The sequence below is a fragment of the Protopterus annectens genome, chromosome 6.part1 (genome assembly GCF_019279795.1).
Source record: "Protopterus annectens isolate FY-2018-M chromosome 6.part1, PAN1.0, whole genome shotgun sequence".
NCBI lineage: Eukaryota > Metazoa > Chordata > Ceratodontiformes > Protopteridae > Protopterus > Protopterus annectens.
This window is the reverse complement of record NC_056738.1, coordinates 270,628,214-270,641,258: the sequence shown is the minus strand read 5'-3', so window position 1 is coordinate 270,641,258 and position 13,045 is coordinate 270,628,214. Positions and strand designations below refer to the sequence as shown.

The following is a 13,045-nucleotide window of genomic DNA, read 5'->3' as shown; positions in this document are numbered from 1 at the left end:
CCCACAATGGAGTAAGTACCAGGAAAACTATCTGTAAAGCTGCAGCAGAACAGGAGGTAAGACAAATCCTGATAATTTTAAAGACAATAACACAAGGTGGTAGATTGCTGTTAACATACACTTAAGTTAACTGCAACAGGCAGTATTGCAGTGACTTTGACTTAAATTAATGCTATAGTAGCTGGACAGACAACTGAGATGAGGGGAGGGCCAATCAGGTACTTCAATGGAATGCAGTCTGTCCCCCCACAGATAGTTTGCCACCAGAAACAAACAATCAGTGAGGTAGAATGTTTATGGATACAAAGACAAGGTGGGGATGGGCTTTTGGTGCCTTTCCAGGGATTTTTTACAATGCTACATAAATATGTATGAACTAAAAGTTGTCAGTTTTGTAAAGGGCAACAGCCCAGCCTTGTATAACTATGTCAGAAACCTCAGAAGCAATACATAGCACTGAGCTAATACATAGCAACACATATCCACTAGCAGAGGATGTAAGAGCACATTAGCTGATAAATTTAGCTTGAACTTTATACCCCTATCTGCAGATATTAACATGCGCCCTCCACTCTCAGCACACCCAGGAGCAAGACCTAAGGACACTCTTCAAGGGCAAGAACATTTCTTCTGTGGATCCAGACAATTTGCTATTTTTCTTTCTTGTCAGTATCAAGTACAGCCTTGTTCAATCTCAACCTCTCCACTGGATTTATATTTAAGATGTGGAGAACTGCTGTACTCAGCCCACTCAACAAGGGAGGACCCACTATTCACCCTGGTAACTACAGACCTAGAAGCCTAATAGGTTCATAGTTAAGTACTAGGCTATCTGCTTGAGGGCATCTATAAGCCTAGCCAGAATGTGTTGGCTTTCGACGCCCCCTTAGATTAGTTCCCTGTGCCTCAGTCCAGCAGAGCCATTAGTTCCCTGTGCCTCTGTCCAACAGAGCCACTGCAGTGATCCCCGGGGTAAATTTTCTGTTTCCCATCCACTCTTCAAGGTTTCTCTTGAAGAGTGTTAGTGAGGCACTCTGCCTAATGTAGATTGGAATCCTGTTCCAAAGCATGGGGAGTCTCTGGGACAGGAATCTATCCCTCCAGCATGCCCTCTTTATCGTTGTGGTGAGGTTTAGATCTCTAGAGCGTGTGGTCCTTGGGGATTTGTTTTTTTAAGTGGATCATGTCCATCAATTCTGGGTTGAACATAGCCTTGTATGTCAGGCAGAGATCACCTCAAAGTAAGCGGTATGCAACCGAGTATAGCTGGAGTTTCTTCAGTCGGGCCGCATAGGGCATATGTTTGAAGCCAGTAATCCTCTTGATGAGGTACTTCTGTGGTCTTTCCAGCTGTTGCAGGTGTCTTGTAAGGTACATCCCAAATGGGGCACTGTACTCTATGATGGGTCTAATGAGTGATGAGTAGAGGGGCACAATAACCTCTTTTGTTCTAGATGCAAACCCTTTTGTGATTAGGTGGGCCACATAGAAGTATTTTCTAACCACCTTGGCAATATGATTATCAAAGGAGAGATTACTATCTACTTGGGTCCCCAGATCCCTTATTACATTTTCTGTATTTGGGGGACTACCACATATGTGGTAGTTCATGGATACTTTGTTTTTTCCAAAGGGGATGACTATGCACTTTTTGGTATTTAGCTTGCGGCCATGATTTTGACACCAGGTATCCGTGTCAGTGAGACCCTTCTGGAGGATGTCTGCATCAGCTGGAGAGTCAGTTATGGCCCCCAGTTTGCAGTACTCTGTGAACTTGGTCAGCCATAGTCCTCCTGTGCTTGCCTCACCTCTGAGAAGTATATACCGAACAGGAGGGGTTCCAGGAATGACACCTGGGGTATGCCACTTGGAACTGGTTTAGAGCCGAACCTAGAGCCTTCAACTCTCTCCATGCGGGTTCTATCAGTGAGCTTAATCATCCTGTAATGCAATGGAGCTCATCATTATAGAAATTATTAACAAGGACATCAGCAGTCTACAATCCCATGAACCAATCTTGTCTAGATTTGTTAAAGGTAAATCCTAGCTCCTAAACTTAAAGCACTTATTTTAACAAGTCAGCAATGCAATAGATGCAGTCCAATTGGTGCAGTCACTGCATACCTTGACCTGGTAAAGGGCACTGACACCATTCCACATTCTGGTAGTAAAGACAAGCTAACTAAACTAAATGTAAACCTCCAAGTAACCCATTGGATAACAAACGGCTTAATGATAGAATCTAATCTGTTCACTGTCATAAAAAAGTCATTACTAGTAGCATCCCAAAGGGATTGGTCCTTTGGCAACTTCTCCAGTATTTACTTCTCTGAGGTCAAAGCTGATGTTAAGGGCCTTTAGCTAAACAAGTTTGTGAATGACTGCAAACTTGAAGCTAGCAGAAACTCTCCATCTGGCTCACCAATTCTTTAGGATAGTCTAATGCATACAAATAAATGGTGCCAGGACCATGGTCTTAACCTAAATACCAAGAAAGGCAGCATACTGCCTGTTGACAAATATGGGTAACTATTCACCTACTAGATAGATGATACCCTTTTGAAAACTGACATGGTTACTGGGGTTCTGAGCACTTTCATTGACAATGAACTATCCTTTGACCATCAAGTAGCTACTTTTATTAGGAAACCCTTTTATCTAACTGGGCTAATTACCTAGGGTATATCTTCTAGGTCAATGGAAAGTATATGTCTATCTACTCCTCCCTTATCAGACCCATAATAGGCTATAATGCCCCTTTTTGATATGTACTTGTCTAAACATGTGACAACTCAAAAGACCGCAGTGTTTTCTCATAAAGAAAATGACACTCCTGTCTTGTATATGTTACACAGACTGCCTTAAAGCAGTTCCTCTCTCAGTGGCGTAACTACGTTAGAAGCACCCTGAGGCAAACTTTTTCTAGGTGCCCCAACATTCCTTGGGACCCCCAAGGAATGTCAAAGTTATAATTATCTGTCCCCCCCCCACAGGAACCCAAGCCATCGAGATGACCGAAGCCAAAGAAATCACATATAGTCACGTTCGCTTGTCCTATGACAGTGGCATAAAACACTGAAATCTGGCTATTTTAGCAAAAAGTAAAAAAAAAAACAATTATTCAAACAGTGTCAAAATGTTAACACTACAGCCAAATGTACCTTTTTATTGCATACACTTAGATAATCGCCAATCTATATATCAAAACACAACAAGCAACTGATTGGTGATGCAATCAATGACGTAAATTCTTGAATCATCTTACGGGGAAGGAGGCATGACTGGCTCTGCAGTAAGTAAGTAGCTTTCTGATAAAAATGATGGGCCGAATTGTTGCACTGTACAGGCAAGACCGACAGGCGTTCTGTTAATCTAAACTAAACCAATATCTATATTCATATAGATACACCTCTCGAGAGCATACCTCTCAACCTGGAAACATCAAAAATCTGGACAAGGCCCATGAAAAATAGGTACAAATTGATTAACATAAAATTAGCATACATAATTGTGTAACCCCACCCACTGGAATTATGGGATACCAACTTGCAAATGCAAACTGAATGGACAACCAAAATATGGCACTAGAGTCCCCTTGCAGCCATTCCAATGTCCCATTATCTGGCTATTTCACCCCATTTACCATAAACACTAATGTACATACTGCTTTACTTCTACATTGATTATTTGGATTTTATTTTTGCATTTTATAGCACAATGCACAAACATTACTAGGTATCTGCTAAACAAAGCAATACTGTCTCACAATGAAAATAAACATAGCATTAAAACTTCTCTGCCTTTGAAACTCACATTCATTGAAACATTGAAAACTTGAAACCTACACCACATCCAAAGAAAATGCATCTGGTCAGTGGTGGATAAAGATACCTTTGGGCTGTTTTTCAAATCATAGCCATAGGTCCCTTGCACACAAAACAAGAAACATACATGGGTTCTTTGATATACCTTCCTGACTTTTCTTCCCCTGAAGCTTTCAGCTCCTTGTATAATCCACTCAACACTCAACTGTATCTCTCAACTTCCAAATTGTATTTGGGAGGGCAAAAGCCCTAAAAACAAGGGACACATTTTAAACATTGCTTATATAATTTTGGAAAGTTGCTAGAATAAAGTGTATGTATTTCCTTGGGCTCAGGACCCTGTGCACTACAGTCAGAGCAACATACCACTATGCCAAATCAGCAGTTTCCTGAACTTAAATGGCTATCATTTAGTGAATTCAGTTCTCACGTCTTACCATAGCTCTTAATCTCTTAGCACAAAAACCTGGACAACACCAACAATGGGAATACAGAATTCAGTTCTCACTTCTCACCATAGCTCTCAAGTCAACCTGTTAGCACAAAAATCCTGGACAAAGCCAATAATAGGGAATACATTACAGCCCTAAAAATAGGGACACATTTCAAATACTGACCTTATAAACTTAGAAAATTGCTAGAATAAAAGGTTTTGTGTTATTTAATTTTATGAAGAATATGGTCTGAAATTCAAATGCCTGTCATTATTTATTGACTTCAATCCTTCATTGACTTGCCACAAAAAGCCATAAAACCACAGATTTTATGAGGAACAGAACAAATATGAGGCATAAATCCAGAGCTTTCACAAGGGGCTCTTGTCACTTGTACCAAAGGTTTAATTTGCTATTGTTATTAAATGTTCTTTTACAATGTACTGCTAACGCCTATTTAATTAAAAAAAAAAAAAATATCAAAACTGAATGAAAAAGTTGCTTAGATAAAAGTATTTGCAAACTTTGTCTGAAATTAATCACATAGAACAGGTTGTACTGAAAGCAAAGTTGAACTGTTCAAAAATAAAAACAAATATGTTACTTCTGGTTTAACCACTTCAAACCAATCAAGCTCTAACTGCAGGGATCATTTAAACATAGGTAGGTACTAGGCTATTGGCCCTAGGGCCTATGTAAGCCTAGCCAAACAGTACCCTGGCTTTTGCCACCCAAGAAAATCACTTTTGTTAAGCACTTTCTGTACATTTTCACCTGCTGTCACTATTTTTTCTATTGATTAAACTGTCTTTACTGTAACTTGCTTTCCACTATGCAGTGGCTGAAAAACGTGCATACTCTGGTTGTCAAATACCTAAACAGAAAGAAATAATTTGTAATAACAAAACTACTCGTATTTAGAAGAACCACTGCAAAATCAAATTACACTGCTCAGCAAAAGCAGCAAATAAATAAAGCAAACAGGACTGCAATGCACAGGTCAACAATGCAGTCCAAGCAACTTTTAGTCTCAAAATGCCATCAGTTTAAAAAAAAAAAAAAAAAAGCACTGTGGTAAAAACAAAAGATCATCCATCCATCCTGAAAGCTCTGTATGAAAGAGGAAACTGTTAAAAGCTTAGTGTCTTGTTCTCTTTGGCCCATTACACTGAAATCACCACACGTTGGGGATTATGAGCAAAACCCTGTTCAAAAACAAATTGTGACATTTTGGGAATATCCACAAATACCAACCATCTGGCTGATACCTAAAAGACATGGTAACATCCTTAGATCACATGACCATCTCACAGATTAAACAGCAGTTGCACTTTGAGACTTCACTGCATTAACACTGATACAATACTATACATTTACAATATAACAAGTCAGGATCACAGCACTAAAACATATAAATCAGTCACACAAAAATGGCTTGGAGAGGTTACTGCCAAGTGCCACTAATCACACAAGAGGTGAGATCATCAGATCTATACATGCCCATGGCCTAATAAACAAATGCTAACGGATACACAGAAAATCCAGGATAGAAATATGTAAGAGCAAACTTATTACCAAGACTATATCTTACGACCGACCCACTTGTTCATCCCAAGCCTTGCAAAGGCAGACGGCACACACATAAGGTTTCCTTTGCTTACTTGTGTTACTTGCTTGCCAGTCTGCCATTCCTGCATACACACACCAGGTTTAATTTCCTTATAGGTCAACTCCATTCAGTGCTGCTGCTCTCCTGCAGTTTCATCAGAGCTGTCCTGTCATTCCTAACCTGCACACTCATACACATCAAGGTTTTTCCTTATACCTGCAGACTGCAGTACCGCTGTTTGCATTTATAATCCATTTCTGGAGGCATTTGAACAGAACTTTGTTTTTTTGCATGAATTACGTGAGCTCCTACGTAACGTCCTTCTGTGTTCTGTCTTTAGAAATTCAGCAGTAAAGCAAACCATCCGTGACAACATCCGTTGTTGCGCCCTGAGGCAATTGCCTCACTTCACCTCTCGTAGTTACGCCACTGTCCTCTCTTGTCTATTTCTTTCAGACTTTTGAGAAGGCGATCTTTGCTTCACATACAAAGTCTTGAAGGAGGCAGTCCTATGTGACCTTCTACACATCCACAAAACAAACAACATTTAAATACCCACACAAAAAATAATCTTCCATTGCAGTGTAAACAGGACCTACTGGCAAAAGAAGATCTTGCTCTCAGTAAGACACAGTGGGCTAGACTTCCCTTCAATGTAAAACAAAAGTAGTTCCTTGGCCCTCTTCAAATGCAATTTGAACAAATAATACATCTTTGGTCTGAGGGTGGGAGGCTGGCATAATGGTTATGTCATTTCCCTTACAGACACAAGGTACGGGGTCTGATTCTCACATGGGGTCATTGATTAGGCTTAAAATATCTCACAAGGTCAGTTAGCCTAGTACTCACCTATGAACCTCTGAAACCCTAATTGAAAGATGAAGAAATGAAGTAGCAGTTACTTTGTTTTGTGGAATACAGACAAAAAGGTTAGGCTACAAGTGAGTTATCAGATCAGCTGCCTAGCATGAATCTAAGAAACATCATTTACAATTCCTATCAAACTAGTTATAGATAATACATTTTATCAGGTTTCAAAGGCTGAAAATGGTAACGGCTTGTTTATGTGGCATGATGTGTTTGACAGTATTGTTTTATTCTGAGACAAGCTGATACTGTATCTTAGTCTCTTGTGAGAATGCCATTCATGGAATATATGTATGGAACTGGTCTTAACTGAGGGGTAATGTCATTTTATTACCCCCTGATTAGCGAGTCACAGATACTATGTGTTTTCTTCATGAGCATGATGGCTCTAATCATGGTGTCCTTTAGTTTTGTAAGTACAGTGCTGGGTAATGGGTAAGGGAGACTATTGTGCTTGTGTCTGCTCCCCCCCCCCTCTCCAGAGGTGAGCAAACCCAAATCCCTGCTCAGTTTGGAGAAAGTTACTTTGAACAGATTCAGTTTATCTTTGATGGACAGTATTGTCAGCCTGCCACGTCTGCTTTTAATTTGGGAATACTGCACAGTTATAATTATCCAAACTAGTTGAATTGACAAGAGGGTGATTGTTCCTCTTAAGAAAAAAACTTAACTTGGATAAATCACCAAAAGAATATTTGTCCTCTTGCAGGAGACTAAGCTTTGGAAGGGTAGAAAGAAACTGACAAGTTGGCTTTAAAAAAAAAGCATTATTTTTAACAGTCACTGGAAAGGTTTCATTTAGCTTAAGTTAATTTGTGTGCATATTGATTTATTCTGGTGTGTGTGTGTGTGTGTGTGTGTGTGTGTGTGTGTGTGTGTGTGTGTGTGTGTTTATTGGAACAATTTCCATTAGGTAGTAGTTTAGTTACAAAAGGGGCACACCCTGCCTCTTTCATTTTTCTGAACCCCTAAATAGGCAGAGACAATGCACTAAAATGCATAATCTATAGGAGACTGAAGCTTTAAAAGACATATGTGTATGAGTGTATATATTTATTTATATGTATATATATATATATATATGTGTGTGTGTGTGTGTGTGTGTGTGTGTGTGTGTGTGTGTGTGTCTGTATCTATAGCCTGAAAAAGTTCAAGACCCCAACCTTGTATATATGACTTAGTGCTGAAAATATCTGACTAGAATTTTGTGGACATGCTACTTTTTGCAAATCATGTTTATGATCTCTGGCAGCAATGAATCTTGCATCTGTTTAAATGCACTGTTATGGTTTTGTATCTTCATGCAGGTGTAGTTTTGTCTATTACCTCATATTCACATGCACATATTTTGAATGTACATACATATAGTAAAATTCTGTTCTTTAATTTAGCATTCGGTGGAACATATTTGTGACTGCCAGTAATATCTGAGGAAACTTCAGCCTGTATATGTCTAAAGTATCTGAAAAGTCTCTGAAAGCATTATAATTTTTTTTTAATTCCATGATGCTTTGATTCATTTATCCTATTTCTTATTCACAATTATGTTTTTTGCTTTTTTTACTTACAGCTCTTATGGTGATCTTACAAACTGTACTATCCTGATAGCGGAGAAATTGAAATGTTATTGGCCCAATCAAGTTGTGGATGACTTCTTCATAACTATACATCGAAATTATTTCAAGAACTGTCCTCTGACAGGAAGGGCACCTAGAGATCCTCCAAATAATGTACTGTGTGCATTTATCATGGTTCCCATGCTTATCACACTCCTAATGACTGCATTGGTGGTTTGGAGAAGCAAATACAATGAAGGAATAGTGTAAAGCTACAAGCTCTTGCTAAATAAATATTTTTTAGTTGAAATGTTGATGCTATCTTGAAGCAACTTCTGTTGAGGTTAAGTTCCCTTGGTGTTTGTAGCAGTAGCAGCATATACTCATTTGAAAACTTCTGCAGGATCGAATATCAAAGGACAGCAAAACACTTTCTATATTTTATATCAGACAGAAATAAATATGAAAGCTGCAGCATGACTGTCAAATGAGTTGGGCATTATGAACATCACAGAAAGATGCAGTATATAGAATGTTCCAAATAAGAGATGTAAAGTGAATGTTAATGCCGCTCTGTAAATATGCTAAAAAGGCAAATTACAGGCTATGCTATAATACTGAACTAGAGTAACTATTGGAAATCCCATGAACATCACTATTATCTTGCAATGAAAGTATTATATTGTGGCTACTATTTCTCAATATAAATAGAACTGCAGTGGTAACTCCTTAACAGACTATTTGTTAGTTGATTTTTAATGTGCACAGGATTTTTTTATAAATACTGGATAACTAAAGTATAAGTAGACCACATTTATATCCTTAAAATAAACATGTGTATTTACTTTTTGAGTAAAATGAAGAGTTTTGTTGCAGACATATTTTTTCTCATGCTATGTGAAAGCTATAGGACTGTATTACATATTACCACGATTCTCGGCTTGCTGGATATATTTCTTACCATTTGTACACAGTAGCATCAAAGTTTATGTCGTGGTCATTGTGTTACTGCTATGGTCATGCAGCAGTAAAACTAAAGGCTGGTCATTTATACTAAAACATGACCTCATTTGGCAAATCCTATTTTATTTATTTGTTATGCTTAGTCTGCGTTATGCTGCTGAAAACTGATAGAAAAAGACAATTGTTTTGGAATTTTGCTGTAGATTAAAAATAGTCATCTAATATTTCCATCTCATGTCACAACCTTTTATTTTAGTAGCAGATACCACAAAACTGTTGAAGTCTAATTTATGGGATAAGTTTTGAGGGCACCACTTCTGCACAGTAAAACATTGAACAGAATAAAGAAAATTCATCTAGAATTTCCTTCATTTTCTTTTTGGCATTTTAAAATACTATGCAATATTGACTGGTTTATATGTTCAGGTAAATATTTTTATCTTGTATAATTTGTGGTGTCTTCATTTTATTAATGGCCATACTGTAAGTCATAGTTGAAGGTAAAATATAAGAGTCTGGAAAGGATATTCAGAGCACCTCATTCAGGTGACTACACTTTTGTCCATGAAACCGCATTGCATTTCCATGCCATTTCTTCAGAAGTAGTGTATTGTTTTCGTGACTTTTACAAAATTATAATTTGAAGCTTTTTAAAGGGATGTTATACTTGTATTGTACATTGTTATATCCTTGTTAGACACAGTATGATGCAAGAGAATATATTAGTTCTACTTCTACACACACACTCACTGGTACTGAATAGGTCAGAAAATGTGCTCCAATTTATTTATTTATTTTTTATTTTATTTTAAATTTGTTGACCAGGACAGTCTGACAGGATACATGTCCATTTTCAGCAGAGGCTCAGGGAGAAAAGCTCGAAACTTACAAACAAATAAAAATAAGCAAGTTACAGTATATGCACAAATTGTATTAACATACAAGTTACAGTCTCACATTTCAAACCTATGAAGAATACAGTTTATATTCAGAAATATATACAAATATGTTACAGAGAAGTTAGATAAGGATAAACAGGAAATACAAGCATCTTCTTCAAGCCACACACATTAAGTCCCATGTGAAAACAGCAATTGGGATTTGATGGAACGTTAAATCATAATTTCATTTATTTATTGCAATAAATTGTGCAATTCTAAGCACTGGAAAGAACATGCACATTAAACAGCAGCTATAGCTAATACAATCACACCAACGAACAGAGCACTTTTCACACATTAAATGACAGTAAATAATAAAACACAAACTCTCTACTGATTCTAAATAAGCACAAGTGAACTCATGGAGAGGTACATAGGATTAGGCTAATGAAAGAAAGTGGTGGGGGAAGAGAATGAAGGGCAGTCTTAATGAGGTATTTTGTTTTCCTGCCTCTTTTCAATTAGTTATACATATCAGGGGGATAAAGCTCATTAAGACAATAAATGTAAAGTTGTTTGTCCCCATTACCTTTGAATGTTTTCACTATAATGACCCCAGATATAATCTAAAAGTCCCAAGGTCTTTTGTGGATGAGTTTCAAGACTAATAACTATAGCATATCTCTTTACAAACCACTACAAATCTTTTATAGATAACTGGTCCAAAGGTTTTCATTCAGATGTTATGTGTAGCCTTGTTTTAACTGATAAATAGAGGAGCTAATGTACCAGAGTGAATGTCATTCTTATGTTTGCATAGAATTTCTCAGTATCCATATGGGAGCTGTGACATGTACCAGAGTGAATGTCATTCTTATGTTTGCAGAGAATTTCTCAGTATCCATATGGGAGCTGTGACGTGTACCTGAGTGTATGTCATTCTTATGTTTGCAGAGACTTTCTCAGTATCCATATGGGAGCTCTGACATGTGCCTGAGTGTATGTCATTCTTATGTTGGCATGGGATTTTCCCCATATCCATATGGGAGCTGTGAATTATACCTGAGTGAATGTCATTCTTATATTTGCAGGGACTTTCTCAGTATCCATATATGAGCTTGACTTGTACCCGAGTGACTGTCATTCTTATATTTGCAGAGACTTTCTCAGTATCCATATGGGAGCTGTGACTTTGCAGTGATTTGAATAATTTGAGATGTTATTTCTGCAGTATGTTTCCAAAGGGTCTGGACTTGCAAACACCCCCAAAACTTGTGAACCTCATCCACTAGTACTTCAAGAGACTTGGCATATACCCTACCTGCTGTATCCCTTTTATGCTAGTCAGGTTGTGGTCCAGTAACCACTGAATAGTAATTTCAGCTAATGTGTGTAGGGTCTTAGCAAACATTCTCAGATGCTGGAAATGTACCCTTGATATGTCCGCTCCAAATCTGTTTAAAGAAGATATGCTAGCATTTGTCCAATTCTATCCAGATTTGGATTGGACAAAATCAGGCAGATGTGTTAAATTCTTATCTGGCCAAAGTCACCTATATACCCTGTATAAATCTGATGGCACATTTAAATATATTTGGTTACACATCTATGTGTCCAACAAGGAAACTTTTTTTTAGTCAACATGTCTGCAACACAGAAGCCTAAATTCGCCTTGCATATTTTTTTTTAAGATGCAGAAATCAGCTTATTTAAGCTGAAAGTTCTCAGATATTGGCAGTGAGACAGAAAGATGTGTGATTTCCTAAAAATATTTTGACAGACTGGCAGAACTGACCTGCCTGTTTTAGCACCCACTCTGGAAAATTTCATCGCATTCCCTCTGTCACTACCAGTTAATTGCCCTGATGTGATTATTCAGGTGGTTGCTCATTTATAGGAATAACTTAACATTACGATGAACTGATTCTGACTGCTTGCTGGTCTCATACTGGGTGTTGCAATGTGTTTACTCTCCTCCCAATTAAAAACAGGGCATGGCAAAGTTACATGTTTATGTCATCCAAGTGAATTATCTAACTCTTCTGCCTGTCATGATATACTATTGCACAAGGTGATATGCCCAGACATGCAAGTTTTTTTTTCTGCTTTAATTCAGAAAACATTACATTTCAAAGGTTCTGATTTCAAAATGGCAATACAGGCTCTAAAGGTAGCATGCATTTGCTCTACAGGTATTTGTTAATCCTTTACAAATGGATAATTTACATTTCAGTATGCAAAGCATTTTCCTTTAGAGCTGGCTAAGATTATGTCATTCAGGAAACATCTTCAAACAAATTGCAATGCATTTAATTCCTTTTTTACAAGGATCACTTTGAAAAAAAAACAATTATTTAACTTTTCAGGTTTGCACATGAACTATTGAATGTCTTTTGTTCTGCCTTTATCTCTACCTGCACATGACATTTTTCATTAGCGATCCATAATCCTCAGCAGGAGATTCTTTTTGTCGTGGAAGATAAAATTCAAAAAGAAAAGATTACAGCCTATTCTGCAAAGAAACTAGTTTTTTATGAAGATTTGTGCTATGATTCTAATCTAAAATCAAACTAATTTTTGGAAAACATTTATACTTTTACTCTACTTGCATTCTTCTGTCATTCTAAAGCAGTGAGCTGGAAGAGTTTGCTAGAAGTGTCCCCTTAGGGGGTTGTTATAGTCAGTTTTTGGACTTTTAAAAACACCTTTGAGTTCCAATTCACTGAAGTTTATTCACAGGGAATTGCAGTAGTGTTAATTAATTAGTAATTATAACAGTATTTTTTGCCACTGCAAAAGTGATGATTTTTCACCGTGTACTCCAAGAACCATGACTTAATACAGAGCAGAACTGATTGAATTTATCTTATTGCAGTATGATTATATATCCTGGAATTCTGAAATAACCATG

At 37.4% G+C, this 13,045-nt stretch overlaps 1 protein-coding gene across 2 annotated transcripts in view; it reads left to right on the top strand.

Annotated features, from left to right (window-relative positions):
- Positions 1 to 9,619, top strand: part of RAMP1 (receptor activity modifying protein 1) — an 841,435-nt gene extending 831,816 nt beyond the window's left edge. For both annotated transcript variants that reach the window (XM_044075699.1, XM_044075698.1), the window contains exon 3: positions 8,305 to 9,619. In XM_044075699.1, coding sequence (XP_043931634.1) covers positions 8,305 to 8,560 — 256 coding nt within the window. In that variant the 3' untranslated portion in view covers positions 8,561 to 9,619. The remainder of the gene's footprint in view (positions 1 to 8,304) is intronic.
- The last annotated feature ends 3,426 nt before the right edge of the window (positions 9,620 to 13,045 follow it).